Below are 20,074 nucleotides of genomic sequence, written 5' to 3'. Positions count from 1 at the left end.
TACATTCTCAACTGAAATTTGGTCAAGTGACTAAGAGACCCATGACAGAACACTTATCCTGTTTTGTTCGAATCAGCTTTTCATCAAATTTGCTGAAAGCAAATCATTATTCTGTTGATATGAATCATTATCATGTCAAATCACTATCTTGTTGGTAGTACCATTTTAAAGGTATATTCTTTTCTGCCCATGCTAACATTATGTTTTCTAAAATATCCACATGCACCTCTTAGGTCATGATACCACCTACATAAAAGATTGAACCCATGAAATACAGTCCACAACATAAAACTCTACCTCTATGTGCAACCTGTGCTTTTAACAGTTATCCTTTGTGTATTTTAGGTTTATGCTTAAGGATCAGTGAATAAACTTGCTTCCCCTCCTTTCCAAACAAATTTATTTTTGTTTCATTGCTCCAGAGAACATTTCTCCATCCTCTGCCTAGAACTGTTTTCAATATGATACAATTTTAGAAAATGCATGCATATTTCAGTCTGTATTTTCTAAAAGAAGTACCTTCCTTGGACCTCAAGAATATGCCTTTTCATACATCAAAGCTCTTCGATGAAAAAACTAATTTGCTTGAATTTACTTTAGAAGGTCAAATTTTATATTCGAGCACATTTTTTGCATATATTGCTGTAAAAAAAATTTTTTGGAGTGAACCATTGCTATGCAATAAATGGATGATCACCAAAAAAAAAAAATTTAGCAATTTTTCTGAGTGATAATTCATTGCTATGCATTGTTAAAATAGTTTGTAAACTATGTTTAAATATTGGGCCAACTGGGAAGTTCCTGGTTTTCTTTATTATAAATACAAATGTGAAGCAGTACAGAAACATAAGTAATTTTGATTCAATCACATAAACATAATTCTATGACATTATGCCATCTCTCTAAAAAAGTCATTAGATTTATTTATAATGAAGTTAGTGAGATAGTGTTTATAGTCTCCAAAGAAGTATACTCTAGAACTAAAACAGAGAAGAAACTCTCTAGGCCAGTCAGAGAATTTTGAAGTAATCTGAAGAGATGAAAATCTAAGGAAGCACACATTCATTAAAATAAGCAGCTGAGCACAGTCATGACGGAAAAAGTCACCTTTATAAACTGTGTCATTTCAAAATTACTCCATGTTACATGATTCTTACATAATGCTAATGGTTCAGAAACGTGCATAACACTTAAGCCAGTTAAAAAAACCACTTAAGTCAGTTGTAAGATCTTGTAACACCTTATATCTTGTAACAGTCGCAAAGCTTCTGTCAAAGACACGAAGGTCTGTGTGCCCATCCAACATGATGACTGCCCAAGACCATCTTATATGTTCACTGCCCTTTCTCAGATGTTGGAGGGCAAATAAGTTATTCCTCATTCTCTCGAGATGAATGTATATAAAGGATTAGTGAATCAAATTAAATCAGGAAGCTTCTATTAATAGAATGGTCCTACACTGATGCTTAGTCCAAAATCAATATTCTCTGCACCATATTAAATGGTATCTCCTGTGTGTAGAAGTGAGCAGGGTGTAAACAGATCTTTGCTTGCAGCTTTATTAAAACTCTTGAAATTTAGTTTCCTACAGCCACATGGAGATTGTGAGAGATCTGAAAAGCTGTTTATGCCCCCATTATGCATTGCTGAAATTATCTGTCTTCAATGGCTACATGGCTTTCTATCCTGATTATTGAAAAAAAAAAAAAAAAAATGCTTTCAGGTGAAAATTATACTAGTAGGAATGCTAGTTTTATACTAATCTTTATGCTGCTTAGAAATTGTAATTTACCTAATTTCATACACTATCAATAACACTGTAACTATTGTCAAATAAAAAAATATGCATTTTAATAGCAATATTTGACTTTTACCATGGGTGCAGTTTAAATTTTTTAATTATTTACTGCGAGCAATTCAGTTGTAAATTAGCTTATTTATTATTAACACAACTACTTTTACATTGTGAATAAATTCAGACATATGCCTACAAAGTTTCTGCAAAATTATTATAATTATTCCTTGAAAATATTTTCTTTTAAGCCTTTAAAACAAGAGAAATATTCGGAAGCTTTAAGGGAGTTCAGAGATATAAAGCTTTGAGAGAGTTCAGAGAAACAAAACTATGGGTTTTGATAAGGCTGAGGACATAAAAGTTTGTTTTAGCAAATTTATTGTGAAGCCAAAACTAACTAGGCATCTCATATTAGATTGTTACATTAAAAGGGATTTGTTAATAAGATTGATTTTGCAGTTTAGGTACAAAATAACAACATAAATATGTTGTTTTGGCCTCCTCGGTGATTGCGGTGATTTGTGCCCAGAGGGCGCACCACACAAAAAGTTAGTTGCATTACAGAACGTAAGGGAAGCGGACACGCCAAAATGTCGGGCGTATTACCGCTAATTGAGGTAATTGCATCGTATCTGTCAGGTGGCAGAAATCTAATATGATGTATCAATTCACATGCCAGGTGGCAGAATATGTCTATCATGTACATGCCAGGAGGCATAACGCTTGTAAACATGCCAGGTGGCATACGACTTGTAAATAAATTGTAAATAAATGTACAGTAAAATATCTTGGTGCAATAGATCAAGGAACAAGCATCAACAACCTTCTGATCATTTGGATACGTACATTTTTTCTGGTGACACCGGACTTGATTTGTGGAGATGAAGAATGGACGAAGAAAATTAGTGAGTTCATGACTGAAAAGCCAGGATTTAACGCGAAGAAATTCGAGGTAGGCCCTTTTTCATTTTTCCTGTTTTGAATAGAATTGTTGAATAAAAATCATGGTGATTATTATAGTTGATAGAATCTAATGGTAAAATGGAAGCTATGAATAAGGCAAAGAAGTTGCGTACGGTGACGCGTAACTTAACTACCAAGTTGATGAGTAAAATAGATTCTGCATTGTTAGAAGAGGGTGAAACCGCGGATGAGAAATTAAAAGAATTACTCGAAATGTTACTTGAAAAATCGCAGTTGTTGAAACAATACGATTCTGAGATTGAAAAACTTATAATTACGGAACAGGAGTTAGAAACAGAAGTAATTTCCGCGCAGGAATATCAGGAAAGAATTATAAGTTTTAAATGTAAAATTCAGGAAAAATTAAGAAAAAACGCGTGTAAAGTTGAATCTAGAAATTCTAGTGAGGAAACTATATGCCCGAAGTTGAAAACTTGTGAAGTTAATACTTTAAAATTGCCAAAATTAACGATTACAAAATATTACGGTGATCCTTGTTCTTGGCTTGAATTCTGGAATCAGTTTAGTAATTCCATTCACCAAAACGAAAGTCTCAGTTCGGTTGACAAGTTTTGTTATTTAAAATCGCTTTTGGGAGGTTTAGCTTTAAATGCTATTAGTGGATTAACATTTACTAGTGAAAACTATACGGTGGCTGTTGATATACTAAAAAACCGTTTCGGCAGAGATGACCTGCTAATTAATGTGCATATGAATAAATTGTTGAGTTTAGAACCTGTAAAATATTCCGGAAATACGGCTTCTTTGAGGAAGCTTTATGACGATATAGAAATACAAATAAGGAATTTAAATTCTTTAAATGTTACTAGTGGTTCTTATGGACATTTATTATCCCCTATTTTGTTAAAGTTAATACCCGAGAATTTAACTCTAGAATTCACTAGGAAAAGAAGTGATAAACAAAATTTCGATGTTAATGAACTACTAACGTTCTTGAAAACTGAAGTGGAATGTAGGGAAACATCAATGATGTTAGCGCGTTCTAAGAATTTTGATGTAAATGAAACATCAATACGAAACAAAAGTTCCCATCAAGGTTATCAAAATAAATCTTACATGCATTCTAAAAGAAATGATTACAGTATGAATAAGCAAGGTGCTTTGGTATTAACTAGTCAAAGTAAAACTCCCTCTAAATACTTTCAAAATTCACATTTTAATCCAAATCGAAAGTTCTCTACCCCGCCTAAGAAAGAGAATCAAAATGTCTGCATATTTTGTTTATCTGCTTGTCATATGAATCATGATTGCGCACTTGATTTAAAGGCTCGCCGAAAGGCATTAATGGATCGAAGTTTATGTTTTATTTGCTTTTCAAAAGGGCATCCAAGGCGTTTCTGTGCTCATAAAGATGAAAAATGCAGACTGTGCAATGTCCAAGGTTTACATAATTCGTTAATATGTGACGCCGCATCGAAAGATTTAGAGACGGATACTTCCAATCAGACAAAACAAACGCCAATCTCTGAAGCTTCTCTTTTGCTCTTATGTAATGAAAATAATAACAAAATTAAATCACTGACTTCCGTTCTTTTACAGACGTTTTCGGCAACAGTTAGGTGTAAAGGGGGGAACGAAAAAGTATTACGTTGTATGCTAGATTCAGGGTCAACAAAGTCATTCATCTTACGAGAAGTGGTTGATTCACTGGGGTTGAAAATTATTAATAAAGAAGCGCTTATTATTTTCACATTTGGATGCAAAGATGCAAAAGAGCGCTTGTATGATATCGTAGAAATCGTATTGCAAAATGTAAGCCATCCCAGTAAAAAGATAAAAATTAACGCAATAGTCATTGATTCTATGCAAGTAAAAGTTCCTTCTCGGTGGATACGAAAGATGGCGTTTGAGAAGGGAATAGAATTAGCAGATGCTGGTACGAGTGACAAAATTCAAGTATTAATAGGTTCGGATTATATTTGGGAAATTTTAGGAGAACGAAACGTGAAGATTTGTAAAAAATTAGTCGCAACAGAAAGCACTTTCGGTTTTGTGATTCAAGGCAAGGACGAAGGATCAAATTGTAAGGACGCAAGAGTTAATCATATAACCGTTGTAAATGAGGACTTAAGATTATGAAAGAGTTAAAAAATTATGGGAATTAGAAGCAATTGGGATAAGTTCGGATAAAGAAATATCTCTATCAGATAAAGAAATTTTAGAGTCATTTGAACAAAATACAACTTACAAGAATAAGAGGTATGAAACTCAATTATTGTGGAAAGAGGGTGTTGAAGGTTTAAATAACAATTATGAAATCGCGAAACAGCGTTTACAATTTTTAAATAATAAGTTTCAGAAAAATAGCGAGCTATATTTAAAATATAATGAGATAATTAATGAACACTTGAGAGATGGTATAGTGGAACGGGTAGATACATATTTAAATAGTAGTTTGAAAACGGGGTATTACATGCCTCATCACGCGGTAGTGCGCGAGCAGAAGGATTCTACAAAGGTTCGAATGGTTTTTGACGCTTCTTCTTTAAAAGTAAGGGAAATTTATCACTTAATGATTGTTTGGAAAGCGGACCTAATTTAAATCCTGATTTGCTAAAGATTATCATTAAATTCAGGGTACATTCAATTGCGTTTTGTGCCGACATTCAGCGTGCATTTTTAGAGGTAGGCTTAGCTAAAGAAGATAGGGATTTTTTAAAGTTTTTGTGGATAAATGAAGAAGGGTCAAATCTCGATCACAGTAATTCCAACTTACAAGTTCTTCAACACAATCGAGTTCCTTTCGGGGTCAAGTGCTCACCTTATTTTTTAACAGCTACAGTAAGAGTGCATTTAAAAAAGTATGAAGATGCCTACAAAGAGGCATGCAGTATGTTAAAAGAGCTTTACGTAGATGATTTAATTTCTGGGACAGTTAATGTAGCAAAGGCCTTACATTTAAGCAAGGACATGATTTTCATTCTTAGCGAGGCCAGTATGAATTTATGTAGATGGGTTTCAAACTCACCTGAGCTGAATGAACTATGGAAACTTAATGGAATTGTCTCTCGTGAAACATCTGAAGACTCTTTGGTACCGTTGAAAGTTTTAGGTCTTATCTGGGACAATGTCAATGATAATTTGAAAATAGATGTATCTCAGTTTGAGAAGTTACAAAATCTCAAAGTAACTAAACGCATCATTTTAGCAGCATGTGGTATGCTCTTTGATCCCTTAGGAATTATGAATCCATTTACTGTTCGAATTAAACTCTTAATGCAAACTATGTGGGAAAAGGGTATTCAATGGAACGAAAGTGTTCCCCTTGATACAGAATTCATATTTCAGGAATGGTTAAAAGAAGTTGAAAAAATAAAGTTTTTCGAAATTCCCAGACAGTACTTCAGTGATATGTGTTGGAAGTTAATAGAAGTTCACATATTTTCTGATGCCAGTCCCAAGTGTTATAGTGCTGTAGCATATTTTAGATTTAAGAAGAAAAATAAATGTAAAACGAGTTTCATAGTGTTGAAATCCCGTTTGGCTCCATTAAAAAGGGTAACACTCCCTAGGCTTGAACTTTTGGGAACATTAATTTCTGCAAGATTAGGTTCGTATTTGCAATCGATATTTCTGCAGTTGGATAAGGGAAATATATTTTACTGGACTGATTCCCAAATTTGCATTCACTGGATCAAGGGATCTGCCAACGAGTGGAAACAATTTGTTAGAAATCGTGTGGTAGAAATCAAAGAGAAAACAATTTTAAACAACTGGTACTTTTGCAGTGGGAAGACAAACCCTGCTGATAAACTTACGAGGGGCATGGATGCTGAAGTTCTAATTAATGATAGTGATTGGTTTTCTGGGCCACCCTGGCTTTCAGAAGTAGATATTCGACATCACATAAACGAAATGAATACCGAAGCTGACTTGCAAAACGTTAGTAAAGAACGAAAATGTGTTACTTTGAAAACACTTGTGGAATCTACAGAACCGTTACTAAATCTTGAACTGTACGGAAATTTAAACAAAATACTGGGAATAATGGCTTATGTTCTGCGCTTTGTGAACAACTGTAAATCCGCTCGTGAAAAGCAATCTGGTGTGCTTACTGCCTATGAGTTACGGAAGGCTTCAGAATTTATTATAAGAAATGTTCAACTTAATGAATTTTCAGAAGAAATTAAGGCTTTAAAGACAGAACAACCGATTAAAACTAAAAGCAAAATCATTTCACTTAATCCATTTCTAGATGAAAACGAAATTTTAAGAGTAGGAGGTAGATTAAGAAACGCAGAAATTACCAGAGAAAGTAAACATCCCATTATATTGCCAAATAATAATCACTTCACAAAATTAATGATACAGCATTATCACAAAAAACATTTACACGGAGGGTTGCATTTAATGTTATCCGCAATAAGACAGAAATACTGGATAATAAGTGCAAAGAATGAAATTTAAAAATGCATTTGGAAATGCATAAAATGTTGCAGAGTACGAGCAGTAACATCTATTCAATTAATGGGAGAACTACCTGCAAGTAGAGTGATTCCAAGTAGAACCTTTTCAAAGGTTGGCGTTGATTATGCCGGCCCATTTTCTGTGAAAATGAAAAGGGGAAGAGGTATAAGACCAATTAAATGTTATGTCTGTATTTTCGTTTGTTTAGCTACAAAGGCTATCCATTTAGAGATTGCTAGCGACTTATCAAGTGAAGCATTCCTAGCTGCTCTAAAACGATTTGCTTCGAGGAGAGGAAAACCTCAAGAAATAAGAAGTGATTGTGGAACTAATTTTATAGGTTCAAATAAAATCCTCAAGGAAGCAGTTTCATCTGTCCAGTCAACCTCAGAATTTCAAAGGTGGTTAGCAAATGAAAACATAAGGTGGATATTCAACCCGCCAGCTGCTCCACATCATGGTGGTATATGGGAGGCAGCTGTTAGATCTATGAAGCTGCATCTAAAGAAATGTGTTGGAACTCAAATTTTGACTTATGAAGAGTTTCTAACTCTAATTGCACAAATTGAAGCATGCTTAAATTCGAGGCCAATAACACCGGTCTCCAGTGATCCCAATGATTTGACAGCTTTGACTCCTGGACACTTTATTATAGGGACTTCTTTAACAGCTGTTCCGGAACAAGATTTAACCGAAGTACGAGTGTCTCCATTGCAAAGATGGCAACTAACACAGCAGATGTTCCAAGGGTTTTGGAAGCGGTGATCTAAAGAGTACCTGTGCCAACTACAGCAACGTAGCAAATGGAGACAGCCTAGCAGAAATATTCGTCTAAATGACTTGGTTCTCATTAAAGAAGATAATATGCCTTCATTACGTTGGAAACTCGGGCGAGTAATAGAAGTGTTTCCTGGAAGAGACAATAATGTCCGAGTGGTTAGACTAAAAACTGTGCACGGGGACATTAAACGTCCTATTACCAAACTGTGTCTTTTACCAGTTGAAGAACATTAACTTAAGTTTTTGGTTTATATTGAATATGTTTTATTATTATTTTCATTTCTTATTGTACTAATAATTTTATTTGTTCTAGTTTAACCCTCATAGTTAATGTTTCAATATAGTAAGATATAAGATTTTTTTTGCTAGAAGATTGGTAAGTGTGATATGTAATTTTATACTTTTTGAAGGTTTTTGTATGTTTTCAGTTTCTATATTTTTCATTTACTTGTTTGCATATATTGAAGATTGTATTAAGATGAATGTAATTCATCGGGGGGGGAGGATGTTTTGGCCTCCTCGGTGATTGCGGTGATTTGTGCCCAGAGGGCGCACCGCACAAAAAGTTAGTTGCGTTACAGAACGTAAGGGAAGCGGACACGCCAAAATGTCGGGCGTATTACCGCTAATTGAGGTAATTGCATCGTATCTGTCAGGTGGCAGAAAACTAATATGATGTATCAATTCACATGCCAGGTGGCAGAATATGTCTATCATGTACATGCCAGGAGGCATAACGCTTGTAAACATGCCAGGTGGTATACGACTTGTAAATAAATTGTAAATAAATGTACAGTAAAATATCTTGGTGCAATAGATCAAGGAACAAGCATCAACAACCTTCTGATCATTTGGATACGTACATATGTTTAGGTAAAAATTTTGTTAAATTTTTATTTTAAACATTAAAATATACTGCTATGGTCAAAATGTACAGCACAAATAAACTTAGGTACAAATATACTGCTAATTCTTTTTTTATTTTAAACTTTAAAATATGCCAGCATGATTATAAAGTACTAGGAATGAGACAAGACTTACTGGCCAAACTTTATTACATCCCTTCTGACTGCAGAGCATTTATGCCAAAGTTTTGTTCAAATTCTTAAAATATGTTTTTGTGAAACTCCTTCAAGATTAGCAGCGAATTTTCTTTTATTGCACCAACAGACTCAAAATTACAACCATAGTGCATCAGTTTAAACCAGGGTTTTCAACCTGTGGTATGTGTACCACTGGTGGTATGCAAGAGAAAAATAGGTAGTAAGTATTTTTAACTATTAAATTAAAAAATTAAAACCCCAATATCCTAATTGAGTTTTTTTTCTAAAACTCATAAATTTATGCGATCTGAGCTTTGTTCAAGAGTGGTGGTGGTAGTAGTACTTTGTAGAGGTGGCACTAAAGGTTTTTCAATTTTTGTTTAGATGGTACGCATTAGTCAAAAGGTTGAGAACTGCTGGTTTAAACCATGGAAGAAAAAGTTTACATGGTGCTAAATCAGATGAATATAGAACTTGTAGAGCTGAATTTGTTAAATTTTTAATCAAAAATTCACAAACTACAAAAAAAGTGTAAGCAGATGCATTATTGTTGTGCCAAATCCATGATTTATCTCATCATAGTTCAAGTCATTTTTAAAAAAATTGTTTCACATAAATACTGTAAAATATTCAAATAATAATCTTTGTTAACAACTTGGCCAGTTATTAGAAGTCCATGATGCAGAATGCCAAGACAATTGACGAAAACACTCAACACTGGTCACAACACTCATAAAATAATCACATAAAATAACTGATTCTTCATGTGGTCTTTATGATCTTATATCCTCTTTCTAGCCCTATTCATTCACTTGACTGTTAAGTTGCTTCAGTATCAGAAACAACGGTTCAAGTTTGATCTCCAGTAATAATGCATTAAACGAAGGCATCACCTTGAGAAAGCATCTCCTGGGCCACTGGAACACACTGCTTTTTAAACTATGTAAGAAAATGGTTTTCCAACCTTAGCATTAAAACAGCTTTACAACCTGCCTTGGACATCAGAGCATAAAAACCACATTTATCACAAAATAAAATTTTATCAAAAAAAAATTGGCTATGACTATCAAAAATATATTGACTGGTTTTTTAGTTGAAATTCTAACAGATATTGCACAGATATTCAATAACAGATATTCAAGGCGTAAAATCCACAGCAAAAATTTTTAAGAAACTAGGACCAGTTGTGCTATTTCTTAGCAATAATCAGAAATGCAAAAAGAATCGCAGAATTTAAAGTGACGTACAAGTAGCAACGAATTTAGTATTAACAATGGAATTATTCACTTTTCCGCATGGCATGCAACGTCGACCTTATGGGCACAAAACCGCCGAACGTGCGAGATGTGACGCCCATCAAGAAGGTGTTAAAAGAAATAACTGGAAAAAAAATTCTGCTGTAAAATAATATTCAATCTATATCTTTAGCTTTCTTGCTAATGTCATTGGTTAAATTTTTATTTATTTATTTATCCCCTCCCATTCTGGGCATGAAAATAGTACTTCTCTCATTTCTGCTATAGGTGACAACAAGATGCAGTGATAGAAGACCAACAGTATTTCTTCGCAAATAAAAATGCTAGCTAGGTACTCCATTAGGACATTTGGCCCATTACATAAAGTGCATCATATATATTTATTTATCTGAATAAATATGCATACATGATTAGAGACAGTTTAGCTACTTTTTCTAATCCCATATAATCAAAAAAATATCTGAAGGCTATTTTCCTGTTATCCTGTATTGTGAACAGGTAATAATACAACTGCATTCAGGAGGACAACACACGAGAGTTGAGTTTTGTTTGATGCATGTTTTACTATATATTCACTTTAAATAGCTCTTCAATGAATAGAATAATGTAATAGAAAATAATTAGAATTAAAAAAGGGTAACAATGTTAACAAAAATAAATTTGCGTTAAGGTGCTTATAACACATTACTTACTGCTATTGGATATGCAGACAGTGGGTGCAAAAATTTTGTAGCATAAGGATAATCAGTCATTGCCAAATATGACCAGGTTGAAGATAACCAATTTATTAAGTCATCAACTTTAGAGGGCACAAGAGCTTCACACAACTTAAAAATCTTAGTTAAGAATTTTAATCCAGTACCTAAAAAACAACAGCATGTTAAGAGCTTTCACAGGGTTCGTATGCATTTCTGCACATGGAAATTAAGTATTTTTAAGGACCATTAATGAAAAAATTAAGGACCTATGAGCTAATGCAAGCTGATTAAATTCAATTAAAAATATTATCTATGCCTGAACTTCCCTTTGTAATACCATCCTAAAAATAAAATAGATCCGTAAGTAGGATACATTATTATTAAACAAGACTCAGTTAACATAATTAAGTCTGAGAATAAAATATATGAAATTTATCAAGGAGCATTATATATTTTACACTTATAAGAACTGAACATATTCGAAAGAAGATAAGTGACATTTTATTTACGTTTTACTGACAGTTATTTTTATGTTGATTTTATTTTATACCTCATTTTGTCACATACTTGCTCAGTCTAGAGCTTTAGTAAATAGTAAGCACATTTTATGTCAAGCGGCATAAATTAAAATGAGAAGTAAAATCATAATCTACACGATGAACAACAAAAGACTGGCTGTTGTCAGTGCTGCTGATTACCTGCAGGGGTTGTGACTCAGTTAATATACTTTAAGGTTCTAATAAGCCACTTAAGCACCAGAGGTGATAAGTTGTTTTGCATTATTTTAAGTCTCACTAGATGCGAAGAATAAGTTTTACATGAATTTTTACATTTTTGTGTTTTATCTTGTGACTGTGGTAAGTGTTAATGAAAGGCAATAATTCACTTTAATATGCAGAGATAATTTTTAATGGCAAGTATTTACATTACGTATAAGATAACCTTAGTCATTATGGATTTACAGGGTCACTATTAAATTTTATTTATTTTTAGCCCTATTAAAATCCCAATCTAATAAAATTTTACAGTTTAAAATACATGTAATTTATGACATTGATTCTTAAACGATACTCGTATTTATTAAACTCGTATTTTATTAAACGATACTCGTAAAAACGATACACATGAAACATTTATGTTTTGTAGTAAAAATATTCAACAAAATATTTATACGTCTTTTTAATTTGAAGCTTTCCCAGACATTTTGGCTAATTTATATCGATTTCCTTCTCTTTAAGCACCTTTTTTAACAATTAGAAATTTGTCTCAATACACAAAAGAATGTTCTCACTAATTTCTGCATGTTTTATCTCCTAACCTGTCAACCTATCCACAATGTACTGAAGGTTTATTTGATCTGGTAAAAGTTAAATAGTCCAAAACACATCAACAGATATGAAGCAAATTATTGCTATGTCTGAAAGTAATTACAAGAGCTTAAATCGCGCCCGAGCCCTGCTCCAGCGCAATTCAAGCTCTGGAGAAAACTGATGTATATTTTGAGACGATTACATGGAAAAAACCCTTACCACGAAAATATTAAAAATACATTTTTAATTAATTACATAGCTAGTTTGCTTTTGCTAAGAACTGTTTCATAAATGATGCTTTATAGCATTATACCTTGCTTATTTTCCACATATAATAAATTGTTGAAATAGAACTTTGTAATATCACAGGAAAAAATAAAAATGCTTTATTTTAATCTTATCTCATAAATATAATTAAAAAATATTACTATTATTTAAATGAAATTTATCAATGTTACAATGTTCTAAAAAACCTGTAGAAAATATCCTAGATCTTGGAATTAAAAATTTTCTATAGAAACAGATCTTAAAATCGCCAAAATTTTGATAAGTCGCCAAATTTAGAAGGGTTTAATAAAAGAATTCACATCCCAAAAAGCGAAAAGCTTCTGACGATTTTGGCCAAAATTAAGGACTTATAAGGATCAAAAATCGATTCCAAAAAAATTAAGGACTCTTAAGGACCCTACAAACCCTGCCTTAGTCATTATAGATTTACATGACCACTATTAAATTTTTTTATATTTAAAAATATTTGTCAAAAAAGCACTATCAAAATTTAATAACATTTCACAGTTTAAAATACATATAATTTATGACATTGATTCTTAAACGATATTAGGATAATTACACATCAAAAACTATAAAACATTTATATTTTGTAGCAACAACATACAACAAAAAATTTATGCGTCTTTTAAATTTGGAGGGCTTATTTTAATTTTCCAATAATTACTTTTAATTTTTAAACCCTTTCCTTTAAATTCTTGTTTTCCACCTACAATACCAGAATGAGATTTCAGTATCGTGTTTTATGTAAATGAAGTAGAATTAATATTTAATGGAAAGTTCAGTCACTTCCCGCAGAAGAGCTTGGAAGTTCTCAGTAGGATGTGTTCTATCTTCACGGCATGTCATTGTTTTAAGCCTATCTTACTATGTACGGCCATAGTCTTATGTGCCTGTTAGTTTTAGCTGATGAGGTTTAATTACAGGCTAACCCGGTTAGCTATCTCTGTACAGCTTCAGCTAAAGTTTGGCTAATTAGAATTGGTTTAGTTTCTTATTTTCTATCTTAAGTTAAAGCCCAAGCGGAGGCCTTCCTTTAAACCCGAGAGGGGCTGTCTGTTAATATTTCTTTGAGTGAATAAAAGGATATTTTAAGAATTTTTTGAAATTATATTTCATAGCTGTAAGAAGACCAGCGAATAGTCGCTAGACACTTCCCTAAAGTTCTAGTAGCCAAGGACATGTAAATTAAACAGAACGTTTTAATTTGAAGCCTTCCAGGCATTTTGGCTAATTTATATGAATTGAATTCTCTTTAAGCATCTTTTCTAACAATTAGAAATTCGTTTCGATATGCAAACTAATGTTCCCGCTAATTTTTGCGTGCTCTATCTCCTAACTTATCATTCTCTCGGTAATGTACCTATGAGGTTTTACTTGATCTGGTTCACCATCGCATCCCTGTTTAGTCAAAAATTTGCATTTGGTGGTTTGGGAGGAATTGAATCGGCTCTTCATCCAATTGGGATGTTTTAACGATTTAACCGACCCCCTGAATTTAGAGATGGGATCTTTTACTAATACCGGCAGTTTGGGATCTTATCTACTTATTTAATATTTACTTTACACGGGAATAACCATTTAAAATCTTTGTTTAAATGTTCAAATGGCAAAAGAGTAATGGGCAACATTACCTATGCTCTTTTCCTTCTTTTTATACGAAGGAAACATCACCATTGTTATGTTATGCTACTTGATCTGGTTAAAGTTAAATAGTTCAAAACACTGTCAAATGTGAAGCAAATTACTGCCATGTCTGAAATTACCTACAAAGTCAAATAAAAGTTTTAAATAAACATCTTATTTAAAAAGAACTTAGAACATAAAAGCATGTTCTTAAGCTAACAAAATCAACTACAGCTCGCCGTGATGCAATTAAACAGGAACAGTCAAATTTAAACTAAAATTGTGGACTAATAGTCAAAGACTACACAATTTAATCTGACCATTTAAAATCAATGCTGGCTCAGTAACTCTATCTCCATAATAAGTTCAAATATCGGAAACGATAACACAAAGACAAAATATTAGAGCTGGCAGGAACTAATGCAGTGTGCTAGCAAAGGCCAGAAACACACTCTGACTTGTAATTCAAAAACTCCAGCTTAGAAACTCTCTAACTGATTTACATTATGGTGAGGAAACGGAAAAGGGATGCTATAGTAAAGGTGAAATTACAAACAAGTGGTTAATTTACATAATAATAACTGTACATATCGTTGAAGAATAACTTTCAGTATTCAGTTTTTTTCCTTCAATACGTTTCCTCTTCTTTTTAGAATTTTTGGATTTAATTAGCGATTTCTGTTATTCTAAAAAACTAAATGCATGTTGAATATATAGGAAAAGTTGCTAATATTATTTCTTTAGTAATATGAACATTCAGAATAAATATGAAATTATATATGGTAAGGGCTGAAATTTTGTGGCAGAATTTTTTTAATTTAGTGACACACTGGGCAACAAAATCTAGTTGGCAAAACTTTTAGAATTTAAGAAGGTACTAGGCAGCAGAATTTAGGACCTACAAAGATTGCATCAGGTAGAAAAATGCCTAGCACCAGAAATTGTCAGTTTTCAATTCTTTCATAAACAGAAAAATTCCTTTCTATAAATGCCTTCCATGTTTGTTGTTGCTGTCTTGTCCATATTACATGGGACAAAGCTTATCGGAGCCCACTCCGAGAGGTTGGAATTCTTTTTTTCACCCCCAATTTTGAGGGAGAGCACCACCCTCCGGGATTGGAACCCAGGCCTTTCGGTACTGTAGTAGGCTTCCCTATCCACTATACCGTCTGGGCGATGCCTGTCCATGTGATAAAATTAAAAGAATTTTTGACATTTCCCATGCTTTTATCTAGGGAAAAGAAGAGAAAATAAAGGCAAGATAAACATGTTAAGAAAAAGACTTCTAGTATCAGAAGTAAAAAATTCAAAATATTATATTTTCATTGTTCTTCCAAAAATTCTCCAAAAAATCGGAAATTCATCACAAACTTTCTGTAAAATACGTCCATTATGTGTTAATACTATGAAGACATTTTCCATTTTGTCACATTTTTCTGGAATCTTCTAGAATCATGAGTCTCTAAATCTTGCCTTCAAATCCTTCTAAACTGTCAAAGTTGTCTAAAATCCTAAAGAAAAATTACCCCTATCAATAAGAGCAAAAGTCAGATTTTTTTTAAAGAGGTAAAAAAGAAGTGTAAAATTAATTTATAAAGAAAACTGATGCATATTCTGTGAATTCTGAATATTCTAAGACAAATACTAATTCAGAAGTCAAACAACAAAATCAGCGTTATATTTTCAAAATTTTTTTTTCACAGGACTAGTTTCGATGGTTTTACCGAACCACCATCCTCAGCTGCAAAACCGCAAATGAACAAGATAGGAAATAATGATTAGATAAGATAAGAAAGCCTGGACAAGAATGAGCAAGTGGCACCATCTGTTGGTGAAACCAGAACTAGAACATAATTTCTTTAAAGGTCGAAGGCAAAGATGGATTAGAATTAGGATCATTAACGAGGACAGATAGATTTTTTTGAATGTGAAATGCCTCTAGAAAATCCAGTTCTCCAATGGAAGATGTTTTTTTAATTTATTTTGGCAGCGGACGATTGTCCAACATCATTTGGAAATGGGAGTGGACTGATGTTGGAGACGGTTTGACGAAAGATTCCATCTGAAGTTCTGACGCCTACGACTCGTACTAGTCCATCTAGACCAGGGAAAGTCTCCTCAATGCGAGCTAGTGTCCACTTCATGGGTGTCTTGTTTTTATCCTTTAACAAGAACTAGTTGTCCTGCCTTGAGATTCGATGTCACTTGACTCCATTTTGAACGGTTCTGCAAATGATTAAGATATTCCACGCTCCAACAGTTCCAGAAATTAGCTCTATGTTTTTGAATTAAAGTCCATCTAGACGACAAGGTCAAAGAATCTACAGAATCATTCGGTTCTGGTATCTACAAAAGTGGAGCTCCTATTAGGAAATGACCTGGAGTCAAAGGCTGAAGATCTGTTGGATTAGCCGAAATAGGTGATAGAGGTCGAGAGTTCAAGCAGGCTTCTTTTTGTGTAATTAATGTATACAGCTCTTCAAAGTTCAAGATTGTCGTTTTCGACCCCTTTGTCAAAATTTTCTTCATTGATTTTATATTAGCCTCCCATAATCCACCAAAATGTGGGGAAGAAGGAGGAATAAATCTCCATATCCGATCTACAAATTCTAAAGAGTTTGTCAAGAATATTCTTCGTTCCCTTGAAGTTCGTAGCGTTATTACTCCAAACAATGGATGATTTAGATTGTCTGGCAACAAACCTAAGACATGCTAGAAAGGCTTCAGTAGACAAATCCGATACTACTTCTAAATGAATAGCCTTTGCACTAAAGCAAATAAATATCACGATGTATGATTTTAACGTAACCCTAGATCTTTTCAAATTAGGCTTAGTGATAACTGCACCTGCAAAGTTCAGTCCTATTTTTTCGAATGGTCTAGTTATTACAACAGGGTTCGTACACATTTCCTTACATGAAAATTAAGGACTTTTAAGGACCATCAAAGAAAAAATTAAGGACCTATCAGCAAACAAAAAAATGAATAGAATAAAGCAATTATCCATACAAACCGACTTCATGCTTGTAATTTCACTTTAAGAAACTAACAGAAGTGTGTATTATGCACTATTAATTAAATTCAATTTAATACTTACCATAAAACAATTTTGAAAATTAAACTAACTCCCTACAAGTAGATAACATTAAATTAGGAACATAATTTCTTGAAAAACATGTATAAGTGTATTTTACACTAATAACAGTCATTATTTTAGAGATTTACATGATTATTATTTAACTTATTTGATATTTATTTAAACACAGTCAACTACTATTATAATCACAATGTAAGAATATTTTGCAGATTAAAATAACTGATTTGTAAACATACAATTTATTTCCTTGGTTTTTTGAAAGATACTAGAATAATAAACTGTACAATAAAAGATACAAAACATTTGTGCTTTTTTTAAATCTGAAATCTTTTCAGCTATTTTAACATCTAATTTATTTATGTATATTTCCTTTTCTTTAACCATTCTTCTAAGTTCATTTGCTTTGATAAACAAATCAATGTTCCTGCTGGTCTCAGCTTCATCTGCTAAAGCATCTACTTCTTCATTAATATCTTTAATGTCCCTTTGAAGAAATTTTTTCTTCTGCTTCATATAATCAATTTCTTCCTCAATAATGTTTCCTTTCCTCTTTGAATTTTCAGATTTAGTTAAAGATTTTTGTTCTTCTAAATACTGAACTTCTAAATAACGAACTCCACTTCTTGCAGAAGCTGCTGCTGATCTCATTTTTTTATTAATTTCGATATTAAGAACACCTCCAGAAAATTTTATGTAATCAAATACTGTGTGTTGAAAAATGTATAATGAGTCACTTAAATTTTCAATTTCAATTGCTTTATTTACAGAGAAGCCCCTTTCCACAGAGGCCTGTTCATGTGACAAGATGGGAATACTTGTCACAGTGAATACTTGAATAGTGAAAATATACATTTTTTACTATATATATATAATTTATTTCCTAAACAATATTGATTAATTGATTATATTATCTCCTAAGTTTAATTAAAGTAGAATTATTTTAAAAGAGTGAATCCATACTGGTAAGTTATATTTTGAAAGATGTATATATATATATATATACAGTACAAAGTCCGAGATTCGGACATCCAATATCTGGAACGATCTAAAATCCGGACCTCAAAGCCACCACCAACCAATTTTTTAGGGCTTTTTTGAAGGGAAGGGGTATGCTTTACGCACGCGCATTAGATTTTTTTCCTCATCATAAAAAAACATGTCGGAAATCCCGATTCTTAATCTCAGTTTGGCGCTAAATAAAATATCTCATTATTGAAGAAATAATTATTTTAGCATAAATTTGTGTGATTAGTAACTTGACTCCATAGCTGCGTATCTGCTTGGCATAATCTCAAACCAAAACATTTGTTAATTTTACACTAATATTTTATATCCTTGATGCCGAAATCACGAATCATTATTTATTGTATTTCGCTTTCATCACCGCATGTTTATCAACGGATGACAACTTGAGTGATGAATCATGCAGCGACGCCAAATAATAGAGTATTATCCGATTACAGATTTAAGTTTAATGCGCTAAAATATTGACAAGGGGAGATTTAGCAGAAATTTCTTTCCTTATGCTAAAAATAGATTTTGTTAATGATACTCATAGGACAAACGATTATATTTAGTGCTATTTGAATTAAGAATAACTGATTTGTTATTCACATAAAGCCAGAACCAGCGCCAGAGCTCGCATGGCCGCACCAGGCGGCAGAATTTAGCGAAGTTAAACAGACGTTTTTCATTGCGATGACAATGCCCAATCATCAATCAACGGAGAGCGAAACTCGACACAGCAATTACAGGACTTGAACAATGGAACTTAATAACTGAACAAGAAATTATATGTCTGTAGTATTAGTCTGAAGTATTAGCGGAGAAAAATCAAACAACTCACATTGAAAGAAATGTTTAATAAAGTAAACATATAAATATTAAGCTCTTTTCTTTTGTAAATTTTGATACCCTTTAAATCATAAATACTTCATTATTTCATAAACCACGATTTCATATTTTCAATTTTATAATTTCTACGTGTCATCTTAGTAGATTTAAAATGATCTAATTTTAATCCGACAGTACGAATATACGATAATCCGACAGTACGAAGTCCGAGGTCGGGACTTCGGCAATCCCAGATTTGAGATTTTTCCGGATATTAGATCATTTTAAATCTACTAAGATGGCACGTAGAAATTATAAAATTGAAAATATGAGATCGTGGTTTATGAAATAATGAAGTATTTATGATTTAAAGGGTATCAAAATTTACAAAAGAAAAGAGCTTAATATTTATATGTTTACTTTATTAAACATATCTTTCAATGTGAGTTGTTTGATTTGTTTTCTCTGCTAATACTTTAGCAGGGATAAATAGAAGGGCTAGGTCATTTCTTTGTTCGACTCCTCGCCGACGCGAGCCTCATGGAGGGGATGAATTGGAAGTAATCTGACGTGTCTGTGTTGCACCTGCTCTGATTTCGCGCGTTTAAAACTGTACTTTTATTCACTTGCAAAACTATTTTCTGGAGGTCGCATATCCCAAATTAATTTTAATCATACATATTTGTTTTCTAATAATGCAAATATTTAATAATTTATATATATAGATAGATATAGTTTTAGTCAGCTTTCCTTTTAAATTCTATATTTAAAGTATCCTTTATGTAATATGGCTTCTTGTGCTGTAGCAACGTGCCGTAACGCTTATAGAAATACGAAAGGAAGAGATATTGTACTTCATGCTTTCCCAAAGGACAATTTGCTTTGACGAAAGAATGGATACATGAATGTCGAAGACAGGATTCTATTAATGTGAAAAACGCAAGAATTTATGGCGAA

General features: G+C 32.8%; 1 protein-coding gene across 1 annotated transcript in view; it reads right to left on the bottom strand.

Annotated features, from left to right (window-relative positions):
• LOC118194079 (lysosomal Pro-X carboxypeptidase) overlaps positions 1-20,074 on the bottom strand; it is a 103,503-nt gene that overhangs the window by 27,893 nt on the left and 55,536 nt on the right. The window contains exon 6 of the mRNA XM_085813883.1: positions 10,958-11,127. Within this exon, the coding sequence (XP_085670009.1) occupies positions 10,958-11,127 (170 nt within the window). The remainder of the gene's footprint in view (positions 1-10,957; positions 11,128-20,074) is intronic.

This window comes from Stegodyphus dumicola, chromosome 3, assembly GCF_044657685.1.
Source record: "Stegodyphus dumicola isolate Sdum_Otavi_A_Nest chromosome 3, ASM4465768v1".
Lineage (NCBI taxonomy): Eukaryota > Metazoa > Arthropoda > Arachnida > Araneae > Eresidae > Stegodyphus > Stegodyphus dumicola.
The sequence above is the reverse complement of the archived record's forward strand: the minus strand, read 5'-3'. Positions and strand labels throughout refer to the sequence as shown.